Raw genomic sequence first — 9,150 nt, 5'->3', positions numbered from 1 at the left:
TCAGGTTTGATTGATCAGGCGAGGCAGCGTCAGCCAATCGTCCACTCCCGCAATGCCCAGATCCATGTCGGGGAAATCCCCAGGTTGTCCATCCCCGGCTCCAAACAAGGCCTGCCAGTCGTCCCCCAAGTATCCCACGCTGCCCAGTGGGTGGTTATTTCCCTGCTCGGGAGACATTTCCGCATCACTTGCGTATCTGTTCACGTTCGTCGGGGACGGAAGCTCATAGGACACATTAGAGTGCGCCTTCACGTCTGTCTGGGTGGCGAACGATGACTGCGTCTGCCGTTTCAGCTGCTTCAACAGGTCGGTGTAGAGGTGTAGGATGGCTTCGGCGCCGGACCAATACTCGGAGACGGACTTGATGACGGGTAACAGGCTTTCCAGCTGACTTTGCGCCTGCAGCGCGAGCACAGTCATGTTCGCCTTGGCCGCGAGGCGGGCTTCGTGGCTGATCTGGATGGCGGCAGCGAGGAGGATCGTCAAGGCGGTGAACCAGCACTGCCTGACTCCATTCCGGGCCGAGATGTCGTCGAACAGTCTGGCGATCGAAAGGGCCGCGGTATGACAGGTCTTGCTGGATGTGTGGCTTGGGTCCACTTTGAATGATGGATATGTTAGGTCGGGCATGCGGTGCAGATGTAGCAATGCCAAGTTGTAATGCAGCTGGAGCTGGAGGGACCAGAAGTCGGCGCCAGGCTTGGAAAAGTTGGCCACCGATGCTGGGAGACGGAGATACCAGCCAGCAAGCCTCGAGTCGAGGGAGGCCCGGGTGAGTTCGAAAGAGCCTGGATCCGCAGCATGCCGGCGGAGAGAACCAGGAGAGGAAAACTTGATGATGGCCTGCAGGATCCGGCACAGGGCCATATTTTGGATGCAGTAGTCGATCTTTACATTCTTGTTGAGTTCTTGATTGCCTTCGATGAAATCGTCGGCGGCTAGGGGTGGTTGATCCGTTTCATCTGGGTCAATACTCATGGGCCGTCCATGGTGCAGGCTGGCCAAGGTCTCGACCTGGAACAGCGTCCAAAATATCCTTCGGTAGAGACGTCGGTCACAAGCAGGCATCCTGTTCACCGCCGTATGGGACAGATCGCGATGCATCCCGAGACCATAGGCGATCCGACAAGCGATTCCCCCCCAGTAATAGACATTCGAGCTCACGTCGTCGGCGCCTTCAAAATGCCAGGTGAACAACAAGGCAGCCTGTACGAGATTCATCCGATCGTTCTCGTAGTGCAAGTCGAATAGCGCCTTAGCCCGTCGGAAGAGCGCCATTTTCACCAGTGATCGGGACTTAGCGACCTTCGGATGATCAGAGATTTGAGCACCGACAAGAAGGATTGCTTGGAGGAGTAGAAGCGGCGGTGGATTGTTCGGGTCATCATATTGGCTTCTAAACAGGCCTTCATCCACGATGGGGAAGCCCGGGTGGATGTGTGAAAAGAAAGAATCCACGAGATTATCCCGGACGTCTTTGACCGGCAAGGCCGAAATGTCGTCGACGAACGATGAAGAGTACCATTTCACCAGGGGCAAGCTCTTTGCCGGCTTCCACGGCTTGACCGGCCTTATCGAAGGAAACGGGAGATGAAGAGAACCTGACTGAGAACCGCTAAAATGCGCTTCCTCATCCACGAGGCTGGCTAGATTGGAGACCGGGGTGCCAATGTACGCTAGGCGAACATTCGAAGTCTCGTCAAAGACCGTCCAGGTGGAAGTGTTGATGCTCTGCTGGTAGAATCGAGTCAACGCGGTCTTTGCCAGAGACTCGTCGACTATGTCTGCCTCGGTGGGGATGAGAGGCTGTGGCCGGTGCTGACTGATGGATTCGCCCGATATGGGGATGGATATGGGATCGTCTGGAGGACTCGAAGCTTCTGTTGTCGTCTGAATTGATTGCAGGTCAGGTTGATGACTGGAAACACTGGCGCCACTCTGTGCAGAACGCCGCCGCCTTGTCCTCCTCTTGATCTTGTGCTGCTCCGCAAGAACAAACCTAGGATTGAAGTCAATCAGTGAAACCGCCATCGGTCAGGCCGTGCTGGGAAGGTCCTCTCACGTGCATTCAACTCCGTTGCGGACGCAACCCAAGCATGGGAGCCCGTGTTCGGCCTTACATCGCACCTGTTCGGATTGGTTAGCCGGTCGCTTCGACGGCAGTTGTATTCTCAACAACCTTACGACGGTAGCAAGTATCGCATGCAGGCATCTTCCTTCTCCTTGTCGGATTATATGGCAGACCTGGTTTGGTTCATACAGAAACAATCATTGTTCAGACGAATGTCTGAAACGTCAACCGAAGGTGGTGGTCCGATGATACTCCTGTCTGATATTGTTATCAAGCTCTGGGATCAGATAGATAGGGCCGGGTAATCGGCATCCCCACGTGGAGAACTGGGAGGCGGCATACTCTACTCATTTCGACAGGGACCCATATTTTTGAAGAGGGACGGGTCGTAAACACCACACCAATGGCACAGTCGTGACACCGTCCTCTCTTGCAATAAGTGATGGGCTAGGGTCTCCTCAGGGTCAAAGAAATTGTGGCCGTGTGCTTCGATATACGAAACACCAACCCGCTTTCCCAGCCACGTTTTTACTCAATCACGGGTACAATGGCTTTCGCAAGTGAATTCCCATGAAAGTATCAGAGTGGAAGCATGGAAACATTCCCCGAGACGCGTTCTCTGCGAAATCTTCCGACTCTTGCAGCTAACCTGGAAGAAGACCACGACTCATATCGTCACTGTCAATGACCAGGATGCTGAACTCGTTCACTTAATTATGGCGACGGTGTTCAGAGCCTCATATGAGAAAGTATGAGCACGAACACAGCAAGTTCGTTGGGATGAGTACGATAGTTGCGGCTCTGTAGCGGGCATCTGTGTCGCACTTGCTCAAACCGATGCAGGAGATCTGCCAGGGACGAGAAGTAGCTCGTCCATGTCCCAGCAGAGGCATCGATGGTGAAGACTGAGTCCTCCGCAGCCACAACTCCAGCACGAGTCGATCTGGCCTTCTTCAGCGTCCAAGTTGTTTGGTCTTTGTCGTTGTTGGTCTCGCCGCGGCTGACTTTGTTAGAACAATGACTTCCTCGGCATCGCAGGGTGTTCGCGATGAAGATGCTGAATAATTGTAGGACTGTTCTGTCGAGACGCCTGAGCAGGCAGCAATGCTGTATCATGAGTAGGACCCTGCCATAAAAGGAAGTTTGATCGCTTTGAAAAAATTTCCTCATCAGGATATCTGCTTGCCAAACGCGGCCATGCCTTCCCTATAAATTCCATTAACGCCGGGAATCTTCGCTGCGAAGAGCGAGAGGTGAGATTGCTACTACAGCTTGGGATCTGAAGAGTCGTCAAGAAGTTTAGACTTCAGTGGCGTTGGACCTCCGGCGCGCCTTGAGAGCCAAGACGCGTGTACCTCTCAAGATAATTAGGCACTTGATTCTATTCCGTATAGTGTACGATGCACTGTCAGGCGCTATCCCGCACAGCACAACTAACATCTGTTCCTTCGGGGATGGTTGCGCATACAAAGACGGTCTGGCGCTGGTGAAGCCTTACTTTGAGGCGTGCGATACTCATTCATATGTGTGGTCTGTCACCATCGATGGAGATGCCAATCACAATGTCGGATAAACAGGTTACCTACCTCGCCACTCACCATCAGGCGTCCTCCCGTTAGGCGGCCCAGCCAGAGGTATTCACAACTACCTGATCATGCTCGTGAAGTCTGCTCGGCCCGTACAGTAACCTGCTTCTTGAGGCGGGCATCTAGTCGTCGCTAAATAGCTTAACGTTAAGACGTCTTATAGATATAATCCTGGGTTTCATGGCCACAATCAAGGACACACCTGCGCAGCATACAACACAGTGCAACCACAATCGACGTCTCTACATGCACGGTGAGAGGAGCGAGATCTCTACGCAATCCGAAAGGGATACCCACACTGGACGAGGCCGGACCAGCCACACAGCATATCTTGCGCCATGCGTGTCCTCATTATCGGCGCAGGCTTTGGTGGCCTTTGCCTGGCAAACGCCCTGCAGCGAGAGCCTGGTATCGAGGTTCAAGTGTTCGAAAGGCACACCGATCCGACGCACGAGCTCGCGGGCTACGGTCTCCACGTCGGTGCCGACGGCAAGCGGGCGCTGAAACACTGTCTCGACCCGGAAAGCTGGGACCGGTTTCTGGCTGCAACGACGCCGGCGGGTGCGCAGTGGGCTTTCCGCGACACGAATCTACGCCTACTGGCCCTGCGAGACGACGCCAAAATTTCGGGCAAACCGGAGGCAGACGTGGAGAGGAGAGCCTCGCACCGAGCGGAATTCCGCGATATCCTGCTGAGGGGCCTGGCTCGTCGCAGCGACGACGGGGCTGTCGGCGTACACTGGGGCAAATCCTTCACCCGCTATGAGCACCTCGACGGCGGACGGGTCCGCGCCCACTTCGCCGACTCGACGAGCGCAGAGGGCGACATCCTCATCGGGGCGGACGGCAGCAAATCTCAGGTCCGCGAGCAACGACTCCCAGACCTGCAGCGAGAAGAGCTCGGCATCGTCATCATCTGCGGACGGTACCAGTTGGACGAGCAACGCGCGCGGGGTCTACCGGCGCTCATGACGGACGGCTCGCTGAACAACATCGTCCCGTACGGCAAGGGGTGGCTGTTCATAGCCTCCTTCCCCTCGACCGAAGGCGAGCGGAGGCCGGTCGAGAACTACACGCTGTGGGCATACGTGGTGCCCAAGCCAGAGACGCCCACGGATCCCAAAGCTCTCTCGTCCTCGCAGCTGCGCGACATCGCTCTCGCCGGGGTCCAGGACTGGGCCTCACCCCTGGTGAAGGTTGTCAGGGACGCAGACCTCTCGACCGTCTCCCCGATTGTCCTGCGCTCCATGCCGCGTTTGTCCCCGTGGAAGAACGACAACGTGTCGCTTCTCGGGGACGCGATCCACAACATGACGCCCATGGCCGGAGTGGGCGCCAACATCGCGTTTCGCGACGCGCATGTCTTGAGCGACCTCCTCGTCGACGCGCACCGCGGCAACACCGGCATTCTAGACGCCATAGGAGCGTACGAGGATCAGATGAGGCAGTATGCGAATGCGGCGGTGGCCCTCTCGCGCCAGATTGCCGAAGGCGCGAGTTCCGGCCAAAAACTGCAGAGATGGGTGTTCCATTGTCTGCTGCGGTTGGCGCAGGCGAGTCCGGCGGTGATGAAAGCGACCATCGGCAGAGGAGCTCTGGAGGATTGATCACTCCGTTGCGACGACAATCACGCAGACCGAAGCATCCAAGAGGAGCGTTGAGAGGGCGTCCTGGGGGAGGGGGGACGGCTAGGGCATCTTGTGATTTATTATACCCATTACCCGGAAAGCGCGACGACATGAATATGTTTGTTTGTGTCCTGACCAGAGACGTCTGGATTGACCCGGGGCAGCATCAGCACTGTTCTGCAAGTCATGGCTCGCAGCGACTTGATTTCCTTTCGCCTCTTGATAATCCAGGTCTGATGATATGTGCAAAGGCCCAAGGCTTCACTAGCCATATTCCATCCAACTTAGCTAAGGGTGAGTCTACGCACGACTAGCCGGGTAAAGCAGCACACTTGAGCCTCAGTATTTTAAATAGACACCTCTACCATCACGTATCACCTTCATTTGGTACCAACTTTGCGATTGAAGAGGCTTTATCGTAAAGGATATGAAACGTCATAAAGATAGCCGGCCAGTACACCCTTCTCTCGTCGTAAGATCATCTAATAGTAGCAACCATTGCCCCGATCGGTTCCCTCTTCGCCTGAACAACGACCATACTCGCTTTGAGATCCCTCTCGAGTATGCAGTCGGCCACCAAGCCCAAGCAAGTCGCAGGCTGGTCCACCATCGACGTGCTTCGGCCGAGAAAGATAATATCTCCACCGTTGTTCCTTCGCTGGCCGACCTCGGTGACTGCGTCTGCGACAGCGTCTTGGACCGGGTCGTACGAGATGCTGGTTCGGAACGTCACCCGGGGCCGGATCTCTTCTGGCAGCGCGCGCTGCACGGTGACGAAGAAGGCGTCGTCGGCCTTCTCGCCCGAAATGGAGACGCGGATCTTGTCTTCGAGGATGCCCTTGGTCGAAACGGCCTCCTCGATCACGGTATCCTCTCCCTTCAGCTGGTAGTGCGTCATGGTTGCTGTGACCTCGGGGTTCTCTGCCAGTTGAAGAACCAGGCGAAGGGCCGCCTGTCCATCTGCGCCCCCGAAGAACGGCACGAAGATGTGGTGGCCACGGTCCACCGAAGGGAGCTCTGTGATGTGTTCCCGTCTCATGCGCCGCGTCAGCGCGGCCGGAGACTGCTCCAGCGAGCCACTGAAGGCCTTGTTCACGAATACCGCCGTGGTGCAGTTGGCGGTTTCGAAAGCCTCCGTAATGAAGCTGGAATAAGCATCACTTCTGAGCTTGCGCTCAACAGTATTTTTGGAAACCATTGGCGCCTCACTGAGGCTGCCAGTCTCGGTCCATGGGAGGAGCAGGAGATCCGTGTCTTGGTCGGCAGCTCGAGTTGTCAGAGTCTCAGCGTACGAATCTTCGGGAACGACAGCTACTTCTCCAGACACCGCCAGGTTGTATAGCCGCCCCAGAACTCGGAAAGCGTTCAGAACCGGATCGAAAGCGCTCAGTTCGGCAGTTTCAGAGACTTTCATGACTGATGTTTGGCGAGCCGTGAGCTGGACAATACGCATACCATGTATTTGCACGACTGCACTTCTCATGTCATCGGATGATGAAGAATGGCGATTCTGGTCTTTGTCGTCATGTTTTGGATGAGTATTCTCGCTGCTAGGCTTGCTTCCAAAAAGAGAGACGAAGGCCAGTGTGTTCGGCCTTAGCACAGTTAGCATCTCACTCGAAGGGATGTCTCCTTAGGTAGCAAAGTCTTACATGTTGTCAAGGCGGAGGTATATTAACAGACTGCCAATCCTCGTTGAGCCCATCTTCCGTAGCGATATGTCGTCGCCGGCACCACCACCGTCAGCCTTGCGCAGAGGGGCGCCAGTGTCCCAATCGATATCGCCGCGCTTCCACGCCTCAAGTTTGCGCTGATACCAGGGCGGGTAGAGAGCTGAAGTAAGTGGCGTTGTGGCAAAGGTTGTTATAAGCGCCATGACAACGAACTAGAACAAGTTAAAATCGAGAGCAATAAAAGTGCAACGTGCAAAGTCGCGTACCATTGTGAAGACGCGATCACTCAAGATCTTCGCCTGCAGTCCGATGTTGAGAACTATCAGTTCCACAAGGCCCTTGCAAGACATCAGAGCGCCGATTGAGAACGACTCGCGCCAGACCATTCCATTCAACCGAGCGGCAAGAGCGGCACCTAAGAATTTGGTCGTAAAGGCAATGATTGTGACCGCAATCAGGTAACCCCAAGTGATGCCGTCGTCTAGAAGCCCGAGGTTCGTGGAAAGCCCGGACAGGGTGAAATATAAAGGAAGGAATAATGCAGACATCAAATCTTCTATCTTCTCCGTGACTTTAAGAGCAAATCCGCCTTCGTGTGGGCAAATCAGGCCGGCGAGGAATGCCCCGAAGATAGGATGAATGCCAATTGCGCCCGTAAAGAAAGCGCTGCCGAGACACTGAAGAACACAACCATTAGCGACTGTCAGAGGAATTACGACTTCAGACTGAATCGTAACCGACACCGCGTTCTTAACAGCCTGACATGTTGCTAGTGAGAAAACATACCATTAGGACCGTCAACACCATGACACCTTGAGTTGGACCATCTTGTAGCGAGTGTGTACGTCGGAGCACCCACATAAAGCCCGGCCGCACAGCGAAAGTCAGGAATAAACAGAATGCAACAACAGTAAGAATGACATAAAGAGCCGTAATGCCGCTCCCTGAGTTCACCAATGCGACGCAGAGAGCCAGCAGTACCTGTTAGAAGTTAGACGAGCAAAGCTCCTGGGACCGAAATGTTGGAGGACTTACCCATCCCACGACATCATTTCCAACACCAGCAGCCAAAGTAATGATGCCAACGGGCGTAGAGAGCAGCTTCAGCTCGGTAAGAATTCGACAAAGCACAGGGAACGCTGTAATGGCCAAGGCGACTCCAATGAAAAGCATAAAGGTCCCATACGCGATCGGTTCCGTTCCAGGCTCGTTCGAGAATTGATGGTACAGGCCGTAGGATATCGCGCAGCCCAGGGCAAACGGGAAAATCATGCCAGCAAGTCCAACGCTCAGTGCAGCTTTCCAGTTGCTGAAGAAATACCTCAGGTCAACCTCGAGGCCAATGATAAACAAGAAAAGAATGAGTCCTAGGTTCGCCACATTGCTGAGGTTGGGGATTGAAGCCTTGGGAAAGATGGCGTCCGTGAAGCCAGGGATGCGGCCAATGACTGATGGTCCGAGAAGAATGCCGCCCAGGACCTCACCGACAACTCGAGGCTGGCGGAGGTATCCGAGCGGGAAATGCAGAGCCCGGCAGACGATGAGGATAATACTCGCTTGGATGATGAACAATATGATCTATGCGTTGTCAGTATCGGGCTCCAGCAGCATGCAGCGGCGAATGCGAACGGGGTTGCTTGGGTCGTATACGGACGGATTTCCGCCAGAGATAATGCCATTATCGCCACTCGCTCTTTGTGTACTGGACGGAGATGGCGACGCTGTTGTCGAAGTGGCAGTCGCCATGTTTGGGGGAGAGCTGATTCACGCGGGACGCAACTTGGGCGCGACGAAAAGACGAATCCAAGAGAGAAAAGGAAAAAAGCTCATAGGTTGAGCCTACGATAATGAGAATGCTACATTTGACTGCGACAAGTGTCGAGTGCGAAAGTTGGTCGAGCCCATTGCATTCAAGAGCACATGGGGAAGAAAGCACTGGCGGACAGAGTGATGGCGAGGCATCCCCCGGCGGAAATTATCAGTCGAATTCCTTCTCAGCCTTGCAGCACGCTAATGTCAGCTTGAACCCTTGAAGCAATCAGTCAGCCGCATTTAAGCGACATCGTATGCCTTAAATTTGCATGGACCGGTCATCCTGAAATTAGAGTTCGAGATTGAGGGTTAGTACGAGGTACAGATGGTGCAATGGAAACCCCTGGACCGGGGGCATGATTGATACCATCCATCGTGAG

The 9,150-nt window shown here is 54.7% G+C and overlaps 2 protein-coding genes across 2 annotated transcripts; both read right to left on the bottom strand.

Moving 5' to 3' along the window:
* Positions 1 to 2,031, bottom strand: PV07_09038 (uncharacterized protein; the record flags this gene model as incomplete). The annotated part of the gene is made up of 1 exon (XM_016396262.1): positions 1 to 2,031. One exon carries the CDS (start codon positions 2,029 to 2,031, stop codon positions 1 to 3), a length of 2,031 nt encoding a protein of 676 aa, XP_016246118.1.
* A 3,594-nt stretch (positions 2,032 to 5,625) lies between these two features.
* PV07_09037 (uncharacterized protein) lies at positions 5,626 to 8,877 on the bottom strand. Its single transcript, XM_016396261.1, has 6 exons — positions 8,588 to 8,877; positions 7,994 to 8,536; positions 7,745 to 7,939; positions 7,225 to 7,635; positions 6,938 to 7,170; positions 5,626 to 6,880 (listed from the first exon to the last, which is right to left on the bottom strand). The coding sequence occupies exons 1-6, from the start codon at positions 8,702 to 8,704 to the stop codon at positions 5,764 to 5,766; spliced, it is 2,616 nt and encodes an 871-aa protein (XP_016246117.1). The 5' UTR covers positions 8,705 to 8,877; the 3' UTR covers positions 5,626 to 5,763.
* Positions 8,878 to 9,150: the final 273 nt, after the last annotated feature.

The sequence above is a fragment of the Cladophialophora immunda genome (assembly GCF_000835495.1).
Source record: "Cladophialophora immunda strain CBS 83496 unplaced genomic scaffold supercont1.5, whole genome shotgun sequence".
In the NCBI taxonomy this organism is placed as follows: Eukaryota; Fungi; Ascomycota; class Eurotiomycetes; order Chaetothyriales; family Herpotrichiellaceae; genus Cladophialophora; species Cladophialophora immunda.
This window is presented reverse-complemented; position numbering and strand designations above follow the sequence as displayed.

Excerpts from the sequence above, each read along its gene's own strand:
- PV07_09037 (XM_016396261.1), bottom strand. The coding sequence starts at position 8,704 with ATGGCGACTGCCACTTCGACAACAGCGTCGCCATCTCCGTCCAGTACA. Across the intron at positions 7,171-7,224 it reads GTGATCGCGTCTTCACAATG|TTCGTTGTCATGGCGCTTAT; the intron begins GTACGCGACTTT and ends AACTTGTTCTAG. Across the intron at positions 6,881-6,937 it reads TACCTCCGCCTTGACAACAT|GCCGAACACACTGGCCTTCG; the intron begins GTAAGACTTTGC and ends AACTGTGCTAAG.